General features: G+C 39.5%; 1 protein-coding gene across 2 annotated transcripts in view; it reads left to right on the top strand.

Moving 5' to 3' along the window:
- The window catches only part of RASGRF2 (Ras protein specific guanine nucleotide releasing factor 2), a 127,049-nt gene that overhangs the window by 68,202 nt on the left and 38,570 nt on the right, over nt 1-20,277 (top strand). Inside the window, exons 13-17 of one of the 2 annotated variants that reach the window (XM_065860561.2) lie at nt 279-361; nt 2,358-2,606; nt 2,888-3,276; nt 7,604-7,729; nt 8,981-9,070. In XM_065860561.2, the coding sequence (XP_065716633.1) occupies nt 279-361; nt 2,358-2,606; nt 2,888-3,276; nt 7,604-7,729; nt 8,981-9,070 (937 nt within the window). Of the gene's footprint in view, nt 1-278; nt 362-2,357; nt 2,607-2,887; nt 3,277-7,600; nt 7,730-8,980; nt 9,071-20,277 lie in introns of both variants that reach the window. The other variant, XM_065860560.2, reaches the window with a different exon arrangement.

The raw sequence follows: 20,277 nt of genomic DNA, 5'->3' as shown, positions 1-20,277 counted from the left end.
TTCCAACTCAAAATACTTAATAAATTGGGAAGAAGAATGCTGAGCTGAGTACCTTGAGTGTGCAGGTAAAGGTGTGTGGATTTGTAAATGTGTAAATCGAAGCCAGAAGACACTATCATTCTTGCACCACTGCTTTGCATTTATGAAAATACCTTGTACCAATCAGTCCATACCCTGTAAAAGCTATGTTCTAGACTTACAGTGATATGAAAAGTGTGGAGATAAGTGCCATTGCCCTGTGTTTTTATTTTAACAGTTTTCAATGTTTATTTTCACAGTGCATTGATAATATAAGGTGCAATGGTTTAATGACCATAGTGTTTGAAGAAAACTCTAAAGTCACGGTGCCACATATGATCAAGTAAGTGCAGCATTTTTTTCCCCAATTAACAAAATAATAAAAATTTAAAAACCCTAAAAATTTGTATTTGGAAAGTACAACCATTTGATATATTTTTCCCCATTTTTGCTGGATTGAATTAATTCTACACCCCAAAATATATCTTTTTAAATCTCCTTCTTGAAATGGTAGAGATGGCTCAAAATGGTAAACTCTCAATTCACAGTATTGGACTGTATAAGATCACTGCTCAGATTTTTCTGTTGTTTATGAAGTTGCCTTCAGTTATGCTTCAGATTAATAATTTTATTCTGTCTTAACTTTTCTCTGTCATACAACTCATGATTTTATTGAATATGTTTTTAAATGTCTTCAAAATTTAGGTGACTGCAGACAAATATCATTTTCAAGGTATTTTGTTGTATTAGCCAAAATTCTTATTATCTTTATTTCTCTTATTTCTGAGAAAAAAACACTTTTTCTCAGAATTTTAATTTATCACATCAAGGTAACTTCATTATTCATAAACCTGCTTCACCCTTGGATTCATTGTGTCATTTATTTTAATAAGTAATTTTTATTTGTAGACAGCAATTTTCAGTATATCATTCTGAATTTCTAACACAGTTTTACCTCTTGAGTCTTCTACAGATCTGTATTTACATGAGTTTTACCTACTATTATCCAATATAAATACTAAGGAATAGAATATGCGGTAGAAATATAATATTTGCTTTCATACTGTTATCTGTCACTAGACCATTTCTCTCTCTTGGAGGTGCTCTATACGTGAAGGTTTCGCCAACACCTGTTTTGCAGTTGTTACCTCTACTCTCTTAGTGTATGTTTAGAAATTATAAAAAGAGAGAATGTCTGTGAATACCCTGTTAGGGCAGATACCTTTGGTCTCTGGAAAGAAAGCATTTTATTGTCTTTGGTTTCATTCCAAAGCTCTCCAGTGTGCAAATCTTAATTCTAAAAAACATACAGGAGCTTAACAACAGACACAGATTTGGTGTTCTCTTTCTGAGGTTTTACTCTTCTGATTTTTAGCACACAATGACTTTTAGAGTCACACGTCTTTGGATGAAAATTTTAAACATGCCACTTTGCTGAGGACCCAGCTTAAAAAAGAAAATTTTTTGTTGTTTCATTCATGTAATGTTGTTTGGAATTTTGTGGAATACCTTGAAATTGTATTCTAAGAAAATACAATAATTTCTAATGAAAAGATTAGGCAATATTGAAGGATGCTTTACTTAGTATCCATCACATTTTTTTCACAAACTCAGCCTTCAACTGGATAAAATCAAGCAAAACAGAATTGGAGGCAGGGAGGGAAGGCATAATGAGTAGGGTTATGTAAATGACTGATTTTTGTTTTGACGTTCAAACAAGTAGTCCATTTTTCTTTTCACTGAAACAAAGACTCTCCATGATTTCTGTGTTGATATTTGAGATGCTGCGTGCTGTTTCCATTTCCTTTTTTTAAAAGTAAGTAATTCTTGGAGCCTGAGGGCAGGTGTTACCTTACAGCTGAGCCTTGAGCTTATCTAAGGGGTTAATTTTGCTGGTTTTTGCTAGGGTCCACTAGATTTTTTTAGATAAAGCTAAATCCCAACAGAAAAAAAATTACAATCAGTCCACTACTATTCTGTAGGGAGCTTCTAGTGATATGGAACTACAGGCTACAACGACCTGAGAGAGACAAAAGTGGGTAAATCTGCCTCCTGTTCCATTTCAGAAATTTAAGCATCATTAATGGTGTCTTCGACTTTGAAATGTAAGTTAATTATTTCCAAAAATAAGATTTAAATTCTCTTCGTTCTGGCATAAAATGTAACTGAATGGAAACAGGTATCACCACAGATTTAGAGTTTTCTTGTGTTGATGAAATACAAGAATGCATGTATATTTGCTGCTTCTTTGTTGACAGGACCAGCTAAAGTGACACCACTACTGTACCATAATCTCTCGTCTTCTTTGGTAAAATGCTCTAAATTTATTTTTTGTATAGATCTGATGCTCGTCTTCATAGAGATGACATTGATATCTGCTTCAGCAAAACACTGAATTCTTGCAAAGTACCCCAAATCCGTTACGCAAGCGTCGAGCGCCTTTTGGAGCGGCTAACAGACTTGCGGTTTCTGAGTATTGATTTCCTGAACACCTTCCTGCATACTTACCGCATATTTACTACCGCAGCTGTTGTACTGGAAAAGCTTTCCGACATATACAGACGGCCATTCACTTCCATTCCCGTCAGGTGAGCTCTGGGGGTTTTCCCTTCTATCAGTGGGTTTTTGTAGAATTAGTTGTTAGATTTTTTTACAATTATTTCCTGTTACATAAATGATCTAATCAAGGAGTTCTTCCTTTGTAATTAGGATGTAGGTTTTTAGGTAAGTGTGTCTCAGTTTTCTGCCAAGGCTTTGAGAATTGTGTCGTACAGATTTCACTGTGCCTTACAGATTTGTGTGTGTTTTCACTTACATCTTTTCAGCATTCATTATTAAATGTTGATTTTGTTTTGTTTCTTACTCTCAGGTCTTTGGAGTTATTCTTTGCTACCAGTCAAAACAACAGAGGCGAGTACCTAGCTGATGGGAAGTCACCACATCTCTGTCGAAAGTTTTCTTCTCCTCCTCCGTTGTCACTGTCCAGAACTTCCTCACCTGTCAGAACCCGGAAACTGTCGTTGACCTCACCACTGAATTCAAGGATCGGTGCCCTTGACCTCTCTACTTCATCTGTGGCAAGCAGTCCTACCTCGACATACAGCCCGGCCACCTCCCCACCACCAACGGGTAGCAAAGTACCATTGGACCTAAGCAAAGGGCCCTCCTCTCCAGAGCAAAGCCCTGGCTCCATAGAGGACAGCTTAGAGAACCCTCGTGTTGACCTCTGTAACAAGCTGAGGAGAAGCATTCGACGAGGTATTATATACCAACAAAATACTGAATGTCACTTTGATAAATCATAGAATAGTGTGGGTCGGAAGGGACTATCAAAGCTCATCTAGGGCAACCCCCCTGCAACAAGCAGGGACATCTTCACCCAGATCAGGTATGTCAGAGCCCCGTCCAGCCATAGGGTAGGCTTGACTTTTACCAGATTACTGCTGAGAAGTTGTTTCTCATGTCTTTTTTTCTTTTTCCACCCGATCACCATAAGCTGTGTTGTGAAACCAAATGCTCTGATGTTGAGGGAATAGAGTGCACTATCAGCAAGTTTGCTGATGACACCAAGCGGAGAGGAATGGCAGACCCGCCAGAAGGCTGTGCTGCCATCCAGAGACCTGGACAGGCTGGAGAGTTGGGTGGAGAAAAATGTAATGAAATATAACAAGGGCAAGTGTAGAGTCTTGCATCTGGGTAGGAACAACCCCAGGTTCCAGTATACATTGGGGAACGACCTATTAGAGAGCAGTGTAGGGGAAAGGGACCTGGGGGTCCTGGGGAGAGCAGGATGACCATGAGCCAGCACTGTGCCCTTGTGACCAGGAAAGCCAATGGTACCTGGGGTGGATTAGAGGGGGGAGTGGTCAGTAGGTCAGAGAGGTTCTCCTGCCCCTCTACTCTGCCCTGGTGAGACCACACCTGGAATATTGTGTCCAGTTGTGGGCCCTCAGTTCCAGAAGGACAGGGAACTGCTGGAGAAAGTCCAGTGCAGGGCAACAAAGATGCTGAAGGGAGTGGAGCATCTCCCGTGTGAGGAAAGGCTGAGGGAGCTAGGGCTCTGGCTTGGAGAAGAAGAGTCTGAGGGGTGATCTTATTAATGTTTATAAATATATAAAGGGTGAGTGTCAGGAGGATGGAGCCAGGCTCTTCTCGGTGACAACCAATGATAGGACAAGGGGTAATGGGTTCAAACTGGAACACAAGAGGTTCCGCTTAAATTTGAGAAGAAACTTCTTCTCAGTGAGGGTGTCAGAGCCTGGACCAGACTGCCCAAGGGGGTTGTGGAGTCTCCTTCTCTGCAGACATTCAAACCCGCCTGGACACCTTCCTGTGGAACCTCAGCTGGGTGTTCCTGCTCCAGCAGGGGATTGGACTGGATAATCCCTGACATTCTGTGAATCTGTGATTCTGTGATGTTTCTTCCCTAGTGCAGGCTGTGATGTGTTGTCTGTTTCCACTGCTTTGTTGCTTCTTTGTAGGTATGGCAGAATGACCTCATCAATTTTCACTTCAGCAGCGTGTTAAGGAGAACAGCAGAAAGAAATATTTGATGACAGTTTTGTTTCCTGAGTGAAAGATTTTGGAGTTGTACCATTGCAACAGGAAGTAAAATATTAAGTTAAAAAGAAGTAGGGATGTAAAGACATATCAGCTTTAACATGCTTACATAACAGGGCTAGTTTTCCAGAGAGATTTCATCGCTATAATTCATGCAATGCACTTGGTACTTTGGTGAGATTTATACTACCTGGTCGTTATCCATCCAGAAGGTAGATGTCTAAATTAGATTAATTACTCCTGTGCAAAAGCCTGTTTTCCTCTATGGATTGTGCAAGGCACCTTGGAATAGGTACTACTTTCAGAGGGGTAAAGGTAGTTGATATAAACCTCACTGTGGGCATCTAGAATAGGATCATTGTATTTAGATGGCACATAAAGTACCTCTAATCTTACAGGATGAATTACAATAGAAGTATGTAGTAATTTTTTTGTTGTTGTTGAGTAAGTTTAAAAATGCTATTTTATTAATAAAATTCACATTTAGAAACGGTCTTACATTGCCTGATTTGCAGTCTGAAGAATGTGAACTGCAAATCTGAGCAAAATGTAGCTCGATTTTACTTGAAAGTACTGTAACAGTGAAAACTGATAAAAACCAAGAGAAAAGAAGAAAAATATCACGAAACATAAACTAAGAAAAATATGATTGAGGTGTTATGTCTACTCCTTACTGATGAATTAAGCGTAAAGGTAAAAACATCTGACATTGTAGTATGCATAGGGATTGTTTTCACAGAATGTAGTCTACTGTTTAAAAAGAATTCTGAACAGGCAAGCTTGCCACCTTAGCATTACAGGAGTCTATGCTTGCCCTTGCTTTATGATTTCATAAAATGCTGTTTGGCTGTTACAGTTAATCATTGTATTTCTGTACGCTGGATGTTTTAAATGAGTAGCATGACAGACTACATATATATAAAATACAATCTTTACCAGATAGAATTGGGAAAATTCTTCCTGTGAACTACTATAACTACTGACTGCACTCTGTGCTTTAAAGAAGCAAATATTAAAGCTCCATGCTGTAGTTTCCAATGGCCTCTTGATATTTTCATAGAACACTTATAAATTAATAATTAATATACTATATACTAATATATTATATACATGTGATAGCACAGCATGTCCCAAAATACAGGCCATGCATTAAAATGAATTGTACACAGGTAACTGTGGTGTTAGGTGTAATGTTTTTTGCTCTCCCCTGGAAAGTAAACTAGTAAAGAATAGGTTATTCTTGCCCAGTGTTAGCACTGGGCATTGTTGCAGAGATACTCAGATTTTGCATTCCAGTCTGTCAAAGCTGGACGTGTCATCTGGGCAGCATGAAGAGCATTAGGAAATGGCAAGAACCTCATATAAATGCTAAATTGCTGTCTGTGCAGTGTCTCCAGTCCCTTTGGGGATTTCCTGCTGAACAGTTTGCACTCAGTTTGGAGGAATTTGCAACTAGATAGGTCTGTTCTGCAGGGGAAAGTCCCTTTGTCACCTGCCTGCATAGAGCATGTTGAGGAAGAGGAGTAACTTTGAAAAGAAATCTCACAAGGATAATGGAAGTGGTAGTAGGAAAGCTAAAAAAAAGTATAAGCTGCATGTTTCCTAGCATATGTAATGTATTTCTTTGTTTCTGAAGATTTCTGGATAAGGAGACTAGTTCTACTTAATCAGGAGCCACCACTCCATTATAGCTGTTGCTATAGTTGTTGCTATAGCTGTTGCTATAGCTGTTGCTCTGGTACTGCCAGATTTCCAGTAAAACTACTATGGCTTGCTCTAAATCAAATATAACCATACAAATTCTGTTTCCCAGCACATATTATTATGGTGGTTGTTGTTCTTCTTGAATGTTGTCCATTTACATCCTGGAATTTCCACCTTCTTCACCCACTTCCAAAGTTGTTGTTTGCTTTTGAAGTTTTTGTTTTCCAAAGCTTTTGTTTATACATGTTTTTATACATACAATACTTAGGCTGCAGACACAGTTGTCATTCATATGAAATGTAGGATATATTTTGTGGGCTTGTTCTCCCTCATTTCAGAAGTAAAATTTCTGCCATTCTTTTTTTTTTATTCTTCTCCTCCTCCATGGAGTAATCTACTCTCCAGTGCTCTTTGGCCATTTTATTGGGCAGTTTTTGATTACACATAGTTATCCAACAAGGATTCTTCTCCCTAGCTCATCTAAAAACTGTGAGGTCAAGTATCGCTACTGCATGTGCATTTCACTGCATATTCTGCTGAGTTAAAGTGCAGTCTTACCCAAGCTATTTTTAAAACAGTCAACTTGCTGGTTTTCACCATGTTCTTTATTTATGAGCTTTTGTGTAGCTATGTCATTGATACAAAAGTTTCCCAGTCCTTTAACTCCGTCCAAAGGATAATTATTGCTGAGTCTTCTCATTTCAAAAATTTAATGGCAAGTTCAAGAGGCAGTACTGTTTAAAAAAAACTGTAAACCACAGATTAAACATAACCAACCTTGTGTTAGATTGCATTTCGTGGTATTAGGTTTGTATTGAAACATTGGTATTAAGTGCTAATGATTAATGGACACTTTTTAAACATGACCTTTCAGTGAATCCCTCTTGGACATATATATTCTTTTTAATCAATGCAGTACAGTTCGCATTGTTCAAAGTTGATCATTAGTAAATGTTCTGTCTTTTGGCGTTTGTAAACTAAGAGTCCCGAATCACCTGCATATTCTATAATCTCTGCAGAGGTACTCCATACCTAAGGCAAACTAATCTGACTGCACTCTGTGCTTTAAAAAAGTAAACATTAAAGCTCCATGCTGTAGTTTCCTATGGCCTCTTGATATTTTCGAAGAACACTTATAATTTAATAATAAATTAATATACTATAATTAATTATATATAGTATAATATTGTGTATATTAATAGTATAATATAGTATAACAATATACTGTAATGTAACGTAATTTAATGATATAATATACGTTTAAAAGTTGTAAATTATTAATGGTCATCCCAGTATTAACATTTATGCTCTTTTAAAGCAGCAGTTCTTGAGTCTGTATCAGTGGACCGGACAATTCCTGAAAGCAGCTCAGCAGTGGATACCACAGAGCTTTCCCCATGTAGATCCCCTTCAACACCACGTCATCTCCGCTATCGTCAACCAGGAGGTAAGAACCTGATGGTTCCTGCCTCTAGCAGCCACTTTAAAGTGTTTAAATACTGTAGCTTTAATCTTTGCAGGATATTATAAAAGAATAATGTTTGAATGTGTTTTGCTTGTATTTTCCTTATTTCTTAGGTGTTAAACAGTATGTGAATTACACTAGTTAATTTGTATAGTATAACAAGGGACTTCAGTATGACGAAATGTTCTTAAATAGCTCGAGCAGGATGTGCCCAAGTTCAGGATTAATATTGAGTCAGTGCTATTCTCACAAAACTCCCAAGACCTGGCAGATTTTTTGCAGCTACTAAGAGGACATATTTTGGGCACTGCACGAAAATGAAATATACAACCATTATTGTCAATGGGGAGTGACTGTGTCTGTTTCTCTGTATAGCACTGAACATTTACAGATGGTGTCACATTATTCGTTCCAAAATTCGAATAAACTGCTCAACTGAAGAGGAAAAGTGAGAGCTGGAGCTCCTCAAATAGCTCTCACATGGCTCTTCGAAATCATTAACAGAGCAGTGAGCTACATCCGTGAACGTTTAAAATGCTGCCATCTCATTCAAGCCAGATTTCTAGGCAATTATTTCATGCCTGACATTAAAACAACAAAAACAGAGCAGAGTCTTCTCAAATGTTAATAAGTTTCTGAGACACTTTATTTTTAAACCAGTAGTAGTCTTCTGTTATTGAGCATGTCTGTGGTGAGATGGCAAGATTTGGGGGTTGCAATGGGTGAGGAACAGTGCCATATTATCTGAGTACTAGTCAGGAGCAGTGTTCACAGGACTCTATATAGAGAAAGTTTGATAAATAGTGCAAAATGGTACTCATCCTAGGCAGTGACCTGGGAAAATACCTGAATCTAGTGATCAGAAGCTGGTTAATATGCTTAGTCTTCCTACACAATTTTTTGTTTCGGTTAGTTTTCTACACCATTGGTTTTGTTTGTGGGGTTTTTTTTCGATTTTCTGTTTGGTTACTGCTTGTTCCTCACCTTTGCAGTGTCTTAGATATGATTTTCTGTAGCAACATTAATGACACCAACCTGGAAATAAAACTTAAATCACAGGTATAATTATGGTATTTTTATTTCCTTTACTATAAAGTCCTCTGGCAACGAAAACATAACATGTTCATGAAGTATAAACATTAACAAAGATTTTAAGTATTATTGTTGCTTAGCTTGAAAAAGATGAAAAGTATGTAGAGGTTGTTAACTTTTCTCTCTCTGTTCCCTTTACAGTACAAACTGCTGACAACAGCCACTGTTCGGTTTCTCCTGCTTCTGCTTTTGCTATTGCTACAGCTGCAGCAGGGCACGGGAGTCCGCCAGGTGAGAGAAACGCGCTGCAGAAAAAGAGACATAGCAAAAAGAAACCTAGGTCTGAAGAGGCAAATATTTCACAAGAACTTGCTTATCTGAATCCTAAATAGCCACTGATCTCTTACTTTAATCTGCTGGTGTTTTGCGTCTGGAATCCTGCCCTTTTTGTGGACGTTGCAGTGCAACATTCACAGATAATTGGAACCTTGGCTTCCAGTTATGTGGCCATTATGGAAATATTTCTAATGTAACTCATTTAATTGAAATTGACCCATAAAAATGACTAAAATGGCTTAAGACAGACTGTTCAGGTACACCCACCCTGTTGCATTTCCTGTTATGGCAGTTTAGAAATTTTGGCTAATGAAGCAATTTATGTCACCAAAGAGTAAAATTGTCTTTTAGGGTGTTTACATATCACCCTGTGCTGGGGAACTGCCAGCAACCATCATCATGTCTACTTGAAAAAACAAAATTATGACAGCGTATTCAAAAATATCTTTTAGAACAAAATAGGAAAACTAATAAACAAGGACTGCATACTGTACCACATACCTTCAAGAAACTCATGTGAGCTTTGTGCCTTTGTTTTGTGGACTCTAAAGAGATTGCCAAACTATTCTGAGAGATTTTGAACTATCGTGTTATAAACCAATGATAGCTTTTCTTGCTGACATAAATCAGAATTATGTTTACCACTCCACATTTTCAGTTGATCATCTATTAGTTGAATTCCTGTATTCCATCTTTAATATTTCTAGTCCAGCCTACTACTGAAATATTCATATTTTACATACGTGAAATCTGCTGAACATCTAGGTTGTATCTTCCGTGTTTTAATTTTTTTTGTATTCATTTGCAGTTTAAGATTTTATATTGAAAATGGGCCTTTTTATGTCCGAGGTTGGTACGGATAAGAGCAGTTTACTTAACCACATTATTGCAAGAGTGTACTGTATGTTCCTTGGAAAGCAGCTATGTTGTCTACTAACTGGAGGTATCTAGTGCAACTTAAAACATTGATTTACTTTTGAATTCACTTGCTGTCACACTCTGTATCCTTTCATATATTAATACCTTCCACAGAGTCCTGTGCTGGATCATGTTACAAATAAGCAAGTTTTTTAAAGTCCACAAAATCACTGTCACTTTGCATTGACACACTCAAACTCCATATTCATTTTGATTATGTGTGACAAAGCTTAGTCCAACTCTGAATTAACACCTGCTTCTTTTCCATCATAATGGCTGGAATATCAAGAAACTGCTTTTAAGACCCTAGTCTTAAAATCACTCATGAAATTCTATGCAAGTCAGTAAATGGTCACCACCAATTTCAGTGAACTTTGTGTTGAGTGTATCTAAAGTTGTGATAATTCACTTGATGAGTGAGCAGGCTTCATGAGAAAATGATTTCTGGATAAAGATGGATCAGAGCTCCTATTACTCTTGAGTACTTCGGTGGTCTTTGGATGATCACAGAGAGTAATGTTCAGTGTTAGGAGCTTTATGAACCTGTCACAAACACATAGTTAGTAAATCTTTTTTGAAATTATTAATATCCTCTGCCTTTGGAATCAGACATTGCCAATGAATCAGCAGCACATTTTGCGCTATCAATTAATTCCGGTACATTTACAAATTGTTCAAAAAATCAGTAAGAGTTAAAAAAATACTGCTTTTCCCACTAGGACAAACTCAGTTAAAAATTACTGCTTTTCTGTTGCTGAAAGCACAGCTTTTCAGTATTTTTAGCATTGAAGTATGAGAGAAAATAAAATCTACAAGTATGCAATCAATTGAAGGAATACCAAAGCATGAGGATGTTGAAAAAGGGAAAAAAACAACATCCCTAATATTCTCAAGTACTTTTTTTCCTGTTCCTGTTTAAGCTAATTCTGCATAAAAGGTCGTTCTCCTGGGTTATGTAGAGAAATAGTAAGAAGGTTCTGCAGCAAATCTAACAAGTGTGTGATGGGGAGTCTCAGGAGACTGAGCAGGAGCAAGGCTGTCCATCTGCAATCAATATGAAAATTCAAGCTTAAACAGGGGAATCACCTGTTTTGTAACTTGATGCAATTAATCATGATGGAGACGGTATTAAAGTTTCAGAGTCAGACAACAAAGCAGAGAAGACCATTGTGCTTCCACAGTATAAATCCAGAATTTGCACGTGTATTGTAGACTGTGTACAGGGGATAAGAACTAGAGAAGGCTGAGAATTTGCAGTTGAGGTGGAAATATGATGAAATGGCTTCTCTGCATTTGAAGTTTAGAGAAGAGATGACTTGAAGGGTTGATGAGAAAGTTCTGCAACATCATGGATGTGATAGGGAGTAGTAGGCATTTGTTGCTTTTTCTGATGCAGGAGCTAGGAGGCATGAGATGAATTTCATGAGGCCAGGGTTCAAAACAAGTTTGCAGTTGTTTGTGGAACAAATAGAAGGCTTGTGAGATTCTGCTGAGGGACATTGTGAGGGGAAGAAACTTAAGCAGTTTCAAGAAGTGGACAGATACCTGCAAGTGAGTAGTAGTTACCACACCAGCAAACTAGAAATGGTTCAGGATTTGAAATCAGTTGGAGGTTGTGGGAGAGTATTAGGAGGTAAGAGTCATCAGTGTGTCTTCTGTTCTCACTATTCCCTGAAGCCTTACAGCCATTTTGTTTGGTTTTGTTTTCCTAAGGTATGATCTCTTAGCTCCTCTTAACTTTTCATGTTCCCATTCTGAGTGTTCAGGGATTCATGAAGGCAGGCAGGTCAGCCAACTCATTGGAAAGCTCTATAGTCACACTACAGAGGCAGAAATGAAGAATACTCAATCATCTCCTGTGGAGAATGTTGGCCATAACATTTTATAATGGCTGTCACCATGCAATGATAAGTTACTTACTGATAAGTAAGAAAAGCTCTGACAAGCTCTCCCAGGGCATGTGATGGCTTTGCTCATGACAAGCGATGGGGGGAACACTGCATATGTTGGTCTTGCCTGCAGGCTCCCTGACTGCAGGTGACTTGTTGGGAAGCCACAGTTGAAAGACTTCATGTTATTTTGGTCTGGTTTAGATGTTGATGCGCTTTCCCCTTCGGATCCAGCCTCAGGGCAGCACATGTTGGCAGTGTTTTTGGCCTGCTCCATCCCTGCTCTGTGGGGATCGGTGCTGTGCCTCAGGGACCTTGACGGTGTTTTCCTCATCTGTTGGGTTCATTTGTTTTCTGGATGCACACAGGGTGCACCTGTAGGGCTAACAAGGCCCTAAGAAGAGCTTATGCTTGGGTAGCCTCACCACACCATATCCTGCACTAGCTTATGAGCTGCCAAAAAGGAGATGCTGAGCACCATGGCATTGCTCTGCGGTGTGCAGAGGTCCTGCAGGATATATGGGATCTTTATTTGAACCAGGAGAGTTCAGGTGCTTGTGCTCTTCAGCAGTCTTTTTTAACTCACTGGTTTTGTTGCTATTAATTTCAGTTATTTTACAGGTAGCTGCTTTTATGATGCCAAGCTGTACTACTCGTCCTATTGTCTAGTTGATCTGTCTAGTTAAATATTAATCTCTAAATATGTTAAACATGTTTTTATCTATTCTCTTCTACAAAATTTGCATAAAACTTGTTTATTTTAATAGCATGATAAAAGTAAATGGAAATATGAAGTGAAAGTAAAGGAAGTTAAATAAGGCACCCCAGACACAAAGCTTGGTGCCTGCATGAATGAGATGCACAACAGAGATTAATAGAGAATGCTGTGTCTTTTAGATGTCTTTTGTCCTTGGAGGGATGTGAAGGATGGCTGGATGGTTCATGGGTTGCTGCAGTTTTTCTGTGTCACCACTGATAAGTTGCTGCACACCTTCATTTCTTGCCCAGCTTACTGAAACAGGGTAATAATATTTGCGCATTCTGTCATAGCAATTGACAGGTCAGAACCATTTTTTTCTGCAGTCTTACAGCTTTCTTTCATTGCAATGAAGCTCGTTCTTCAGCAAGGGGAGAGAACAAAGTTATGCAAGCATCCTTCTCCAGTAGTCATCCAGTTCTCATGACTGGATGTAAATTAGTGCAAACTCAAATAGTTGATTTAGGGACAAATATTCTTTACTTATTCTCAATTACCATTTTCCTATTCTCATGACTACTTGTCATTGCTCCTGGCACTTCTACTCACCTGCATGCTTCTCAGAGTGGTAGATAAGCCCTAAGCAATCACAAACATATACCTTCTCAGAGGCATCAGTTACTTGAGCTGTTTCTTTCCCCCATTCATATACCTCTAGAAAATTAACTCTTGATTTCTGCTTGAATCAGTGACAGCTTCCATAAGCAACACAGAGGTTATCTAGCAGCTCTCTTTCAATGTCTGCCTTACTCTTTTCCGTGTGGAAAAGTTCCTACAGAATGTTGACGATCCCATCCTAATGAATGTCCTGTAAGCTTTTCTTTTGGCTTTGCAATGAGAGTTAGGTAGTCATTAAGTGGAACTGCAGGGAGCTGCAGTGAGCCCCATCTCTTCAGGAGTGACTTCTCTCTTCTCTTCTCTTCTCTTCTCTTCTCTTCTCTTCTCTTCTCTTCTCTTCTCTTCTCTTCTCTTCTCTTCTCTTCTCTTCTCTTCTCTTCTCTTCTCTTCTCTTCTCTTCTTCTCCTCTCTTCTCCTCTCTTCTCCTCTCTTCTCCTCTCTTCTCTTCTCCTCTCTTCTCTTCTCCTCTCTTCTCCTCTCTTCTCCTCTCTTCTCCTCTCTTCTCCTCTCTTCTCCTCTCTTCTCCTCCCTTCTCCTCCCTTCTCCTCCCTTCTCCTCCCTTCCCCTCCCTTCCCCTCCCTTCCCCTCCCTTCCCCTCCCTTCCCCTCCCTTCCCCTCCCTTCCCCTCCCTTCCCCTCCCTTCCCCTCCCTTCCCCTCCCTTCCCCTCCCTTCCCTTCCCTTCCCTTCCCTTCCCTTCCCTTCCCTTCCCTTCCCTTCCCTTCCCTTCCCTTCCCTTCCCTTCCCTTCCCTTCCCTTCCCTTCCCTTCCCTTCCCTTCCCTTCCCTTCCCTTCCCTTCCCTTCCCTTCCCTTCCCTTCCCTTCCCTTCCCTTCCCTTCCCTTCCCTTCCCTTCCCTTCCCTTCCCTTCCCTTCCCTTCCCTTCCCTTCCCTTCCCTTCCCTTCCCTTCCCTTCCCTTCCCTTCCCTTCCCTTCCCTTCCCTTCCCTTCCCTTCCCTTCCCTTCCCTTCCCCTCCCCTCCCCTCCCCTCCCCTCCCCTCCCCTCCCCTCCCCTCCCCTCCCCTCTCCTCTCCTCTCTCCTCTCTCCTCTCTCCTCTCTCCTCTTTTCTCATCCTTTGTCACATAGCTAGTGTCAAAGAAAGGAGTGATGTGGGAGAGGAACCTTCTGCCAAAATACTCACCAATCATCTGTAATTTTGCTGCAAAAATCCTACAGCTGTTGCAGAAACAGTAACAGCAGTATTATCTGTAGAGCACCCACACAAATCCTAGATCTAGATAAAAAACATTTGTATGATTTACTTCATCTGTGGCTTGTAGAACTTGAAAATGTCCCTGGTTTATCTTTGTGCAATTATTTCGAACATGTTATTACTTCTTTTTCTCTCCTTCTTATTTATGTCCGTTGTGCACAGAATCGGAGCACTATCTCAGGATCATTAACATATCATGCACTGATTTTTAAAGAAAAATATCTTCTGGTGTTCTTGCTCTGTGTGCAGGTCCTCATACTTGTTAATACTCATAAACTATGAAGATGCTTTCTGTGATTAGAAGAGATTCAAACTTAAATTCTCTGAATAGTTGTATGGATGGAGCTAAATTAGCAAAATAATGCTGTTGTTTTTCTAAGAAATGAATAAAGTTAGAAGTACTTACATAAGCTTAGCAAACATATACATTTCTTCTCTGCTAAGCATGTCTTAGCATAACTTGAAGAAAAATAGTTAATGTTAAATTGATAATTTTGTTTTGAAAGAATTCTACTGAACATAGGCTTCAAGGACGCTGTTTTGACAAAAACTTAAATTCAAGATCTAAACTCGTATACTCTTTATATTTTTATATTCTTAGCAGATATTCTGAAAGAGCTTCAAGAAGCTTATTTCTTCCCCAGCTCAAACTAGAGACCAGAAACCTCCCAACATGGAATAGAAGTGTTAGACAAGAAGCAAATACTTAAACCCAAACAAACGGGTTGTTCCCGCATGAACATAGCAGCTTTATTTCAGCAGCCCCGTCATCCAGTTCTGAACGGGGTACGTCAGTATTTCCAGCGTGCGGCATGCTTCAGAGCCGCCTTCCTCCTACAGCGTGCCCGTCCACGCTGCAGAGAATGTACCGCTTCTCGCAAGAACAAGGCGACATATTATGGGAGAGGATGGGAGTGGGATGGAGGCTTGTGGTTGGCAGGAGAGCCTGGCTTCTTTGGCATAAGCATTTGTTTTTTAAAACACATATGAAAGGGAGAGGAGAGAGTGAGAAAGACGTAGGGGGAAAAAAGGTCTTTGGGGGAGTATTTCTGACAAACATGATTTGCACATACGAAACTCTGCCCCATGCTAGCAAGGAGGAAAGGTGGTTTTATTCTCTCTGATTTTAGTGATTTAAAGGAGCAGTTAAAATAACTACCTGAAGCTTTGCAGCATCTACACAAAAACGAATCACTTGTATACTACCCCTTTCAGTTAATTTCCTTCACATATCTCTGGTGCTAAATTACCTTTGACTTACTTACCTGAGTATTGTTCAGGAAGGAGAATTTTTCCTGAAGCTGCCACATTTTTCAGCTTGTACCCTATCAGAGAACTTTTCAAAAGCTCTCCCAAACAACCAGCCTGCAAATCCATTCTTATAAACAGAAAATAAAACCAGCTCCTCTTTTCACAAATCCACACCAGCCGTTCAGAGAAGCAATCTTATTTTAAATTTCCCTTGGTTTTAGTCTAGCAAAACTGATCAGCCTGTTTACCAGACTGTTTTCTGGTATCATCTGCTTTTCCACAGTTCTTACAATCTGTCTGCAGAAGTGAACAGACAGTCCTTTGCAGCTGCAGCCGATTCTCAACAAAGCAAGCGCAAAACCTGCTCCATTAATCTGCCAGCTGCAGCTGCTAAATGCAAGCGCTGTCTTCCTTCAAAGCACTTAAACATCCCTGTGCATTCAAAAGCATCTCCTGGTGACCCTTCTGTGCACCAACTCTGAGTAGTTTGCACTGTTGGCAGCTCATCTAATATAGTCTGTGAGTTCTGGATTGGTGCTCCTGCGGTCACATCACTGTCTATGGAGGGATCAAGTTCATTTCTTCAACTTTCTATAAAAAGTTAGTTCTATGCTACTTTCCACTGATAGTCAGTTATGTGTTAGTGCATTAATTATATGCAGAAATTATGCATTAGTGACAGAAAATATGTACAGAGAAAAGCATGTAATTATTTTATAGTATAAATGTCTATTTATTTTGACCTTGCTATTTTTATACTCTTGCTCACTGCCTAGGATAAGACACTGTAGGCCCTTTCTGTACTTTCTTTGACCACCTCTGGTGTAAAGCTACCAAACCTCCATTTCAGAGCAACTGAATGTAGTTGAGGATAAACAGTGTGGAAATACTTATGCGAAAGTGTCAGCTTTAAGAGCCAGTGATTTACGTGAAAGTGTCAACTTCAGGAGCCACTTGAAATGAATACCGCTCAGAGGTCCTGTAGGAGTTCGTCTGCCATAACATACTGTAACTGTAACAGCAATAACAAATATAAATGGACTTTTGTAAATTACAGCTGTGGTTTCCAGAATGCCATCTCTCTTGACAGCTGCATAAGCACTGGAGTTGAGTCTTGTGAGCTCTCAGTCTGACAAACTTTATCCCTGCTTGATTACTATCACAATATTGGATGGATAAAAATTAGCCAAAAGTAATAATTCATGTTTCACAGAGATCCAGATTTCACAGTGGATCATGTGTAGGCCTTTCCATTCTGGTCAATCAGGCACAGATTGATTAAGGATGACTGCTTATTTTAAAATGCAAAATCAGCATAAGAAAATTTAAGAAAGTCTTTAGTGACAGCTGTGTAACTTATTTTAGGTTGCGACCAGTGGTGCTGTTCTGCAGTCACTCCAGCTGCTTGCCAGCTCCTGTTGTCACAATATTTTTGTTTTGTTTGTTCTGGCATGAGCACTGATCGGAGTAATGGAATGGCATAGCTTGTGCCGAATGGTACCAGGGAGATCGGATCCCACGTTCACTTCTGTGTGTCGGTGTGTCTGTAGTTATTTGTCTGACTGCAGCAGGAGGAGGCACTGTCGCTGTACGTACTGCTGCCAGGTGCATTCAGCACTTTAGCTGAATAATGTGACTCGGAGAGGTACTATGCAAAATAATGAAGGTATACACTCCCAGTGAGATCCCGTTGATCCCTGAAATGGGAAATCATATAGAAACATACATTATGCTTTAATCAGATACAGTATTTTCTCACTGTCTTGCACACAGATTGATGCAAATATATAGTTCCCCATTCAAGGATAACGGTTGTACTGTTCAGGGAGTATTTCCCTGCGTCTGAACAGAGGAATAATAATGTGACAGCTGATTAGGTGTGGAATTTGCTAAAGATTAGAATTAGGTGAGGTTAGTAAGGGAAATTATGACTCTCTCTTTTTTTCCCTTGTGAGAGGGCAGGCAGAGAGCGATTTACTTGCTCTGATGAATGTTATGTGAAAGTTGAGTGGTATCTGACATGGATTATATATTATATGAATAGTCGAGTAAAGCACTTCTGTGTTGTGCTGTACTAAATGCTTCAAAGTGCATAGGTGAATACAAACTAACCTTTGAAAAAGTTTTTATTTCTTTCTGGCTTTGTACATAAGTATCCATATCTAAATCAAAACGAAAATGTGTGTATTTTTCTAGTTGATATTCTGTATGATGCCGTAAACATTGCTATTAGTAATAATTACAGTAATTTTGCCTTCCAGTAATTTTCTGGGTTATAACATCTCACTGCCTTTACTGGAAAAAGCTTTGTAGAACGTTTTCCTTATGAATCTGGGCCTGAAAGAAAAAAATATCCCAATCAATAATCAAGAAATTAATCCTTTTGAATCTGTAGCTCATCCCAGCAGGACTACTCTTCAAAGGAGTAAACTGACACAACTAGATTGCAAGTATCGTGAAGGCTCTTTAAGCATTTGAAGCAGACCTTAATTTTAACTGTACTTCTTCAGGTCATGGGTTCCCAAATTCAAGATTGAATTTGAGGGCATCTAGCCTCCTGTCGGAGATACAGGACATTGTCGAATCATTGAAATCATTGTTTCAGGCACGCTTATCAACCCTGCATGCATCTTGACCCTCCTGAGTACCCCCTTTCTATCACGGATCTGAGATGCTTAGTTCCAAGAAAGAAAAGAGTTGATGTAGAATTTGTTGTACTCCCCTGATAGTTTACACAAGACAAGCAAGTTTTTTTACTTGTTTTGTTTGTTTGACTAAAGGCTCTAGCCAGGAACTGGGGAAAGTGAGCACTAGTTCCCTCTTGGGAACACGTTTTAATGAGATTCCCAGACCAATTTATGCAAATTCAGGGAGGTTTTGAGAAGCATTGAGACCTGGACACTGAGATTCCTTGAAGTTCCCCATTTCAATTAAAAAAGCTCCAGATGGGCCATGCTCATTGACTTACTCTACAGCTGACGCTCTTCTCCATCAACAAAGGTTGTGTTACAAATAATGGCTGGTGTAGACCAACCCGCTTTCCTTCCTCGTGGCTGGAGAGTTGTCAGGAGTTGCCCAAAGTTGTCCCCAAACCTAGAGATCACCAGCAGTAATGTTGTGACCAACTCACTGGCCTGGCTGGGGGCTCAGTGTCTGTGATTTGGGGGTCAATGGCAGCTGATGGTGATGTCCCAAGAGAGGCAAACATGCTTTCTGTCCAGGCTGCATTTTTTACACTAGTTCATCAGGCTGCTTTTGTGAGACATTTGTGTATGTTTTCTCCTGACAGAGGATATTTTACTAGGAAATCAGTAGCAAAATGAAAATAGAGATTAAAGCTAATTTGTTTGGAATCTGCATTCTAATTCAATAACCCTGAATGTTACTCCTCTCCTCTGAATATTCTACCTACTCTGTAGTGCATTTGAATAGACTTCTATTTTTGTTCCTGAATTAGGAGCCCTCTGAATTTAACAAAATTTTTGTTTAGCGATTTTAGATGACTGGCTAAACATTCATGTCCAAATTGAGTTGAATCGGCCCTTGCAATTTTCTTAGGGCAATAACTTTGTATTAAAACAGTGACTTAAAAATAAAAGCTAGTTTTGTCTTAGTGATCCCTGCTCTTGGGAGTTGGGAGCCAGGGGAAAATGATGATTCTTTTTTTCACTTGAGGAGAAATTAAGGATCCCCTTTTTCATGTGTTCCTGTCTCTTGAATTAATCTCATATTCTAGTTTGTTAGAGGAGTGGACTACTTGGGAAAAAAGTATTTGCACTGAACATTTCCTGAGTTATGACACTGGGAACCATGTGTTTTCTGACCCATTGCACCAAGTCCTGAGCAGCTGCAGGGAAAACTCTCATAGATTCATGCAACCAGCCGGTACTGAGGGAAAAATTCCTTCTTCATCTAAGAAAGGAGACTAATACAGTCCCTATTCCTGCCTCCCAAAACCTCATCACCACAATCCTACTGCGATTGACTTGATGGGATGTGTTCAATATGTATTTTCCAGTGGTTTTGCTGAGCTGCCCTGGCAAGCTCTTAGGTGGTGTCTATCCTGCTCTCCTAAGCTGAGGAGGAGAGAAGCTGGCATGGAGCTGTGACCACTGTGTGCAGGCAACAAGCCCTGGTACGTCCACACTGTAAGTAGGGAGTTTGACCAGAAGGTCTGGGTTCATTAAAAGGGCAGGTTTGTTTAGATTCTTCCTCACATTTGGGGCACCTGATGGTGTGTGTGGGGTGAGAAGTTTTGGGGACAATTTTTTTTTTAATTGTTTTGGTTTTTTCCTTTTTATTTTTTTTTCTTCCTAAGCCTAAGTGTTGCTTGCACAATTAATATTTGTTTATGCTTCTATTAAGTTGCTTGATTTGTGGCCCAATCATAAATGGTCTGGAATCTACTTATGAGATGGACGTTTTGTTCAGAGATTTTTTTGTTGACTGGTATACATCCTGCCAATTTTTGTTTTGCATGACAATCAACTGTTTGTTCACAGATGGTCTGAAAAATTA

The sequence above is a fragment of the Patagioenas fasciata genome, chromosome Z (assembly GCF_037038585.1).
Source record: "Patagioenas fasciata isolate bPatFas1 chromosome Z, bPatFas1.hap1, whole genome shotgun sequence".
In the NCBI taxonomy this organism is placed as follows: Eukaryota; Metazoa; Chordata; class Aves; order Columbiformes; family Columbidae; genus Patagioenas; species Patagioenas fasciata.
The sequence above is the reverse complement of the archived record's forward strand: the minus strand, read 5'-3'. Positions and strand labels throughout refer to the sequence as shown.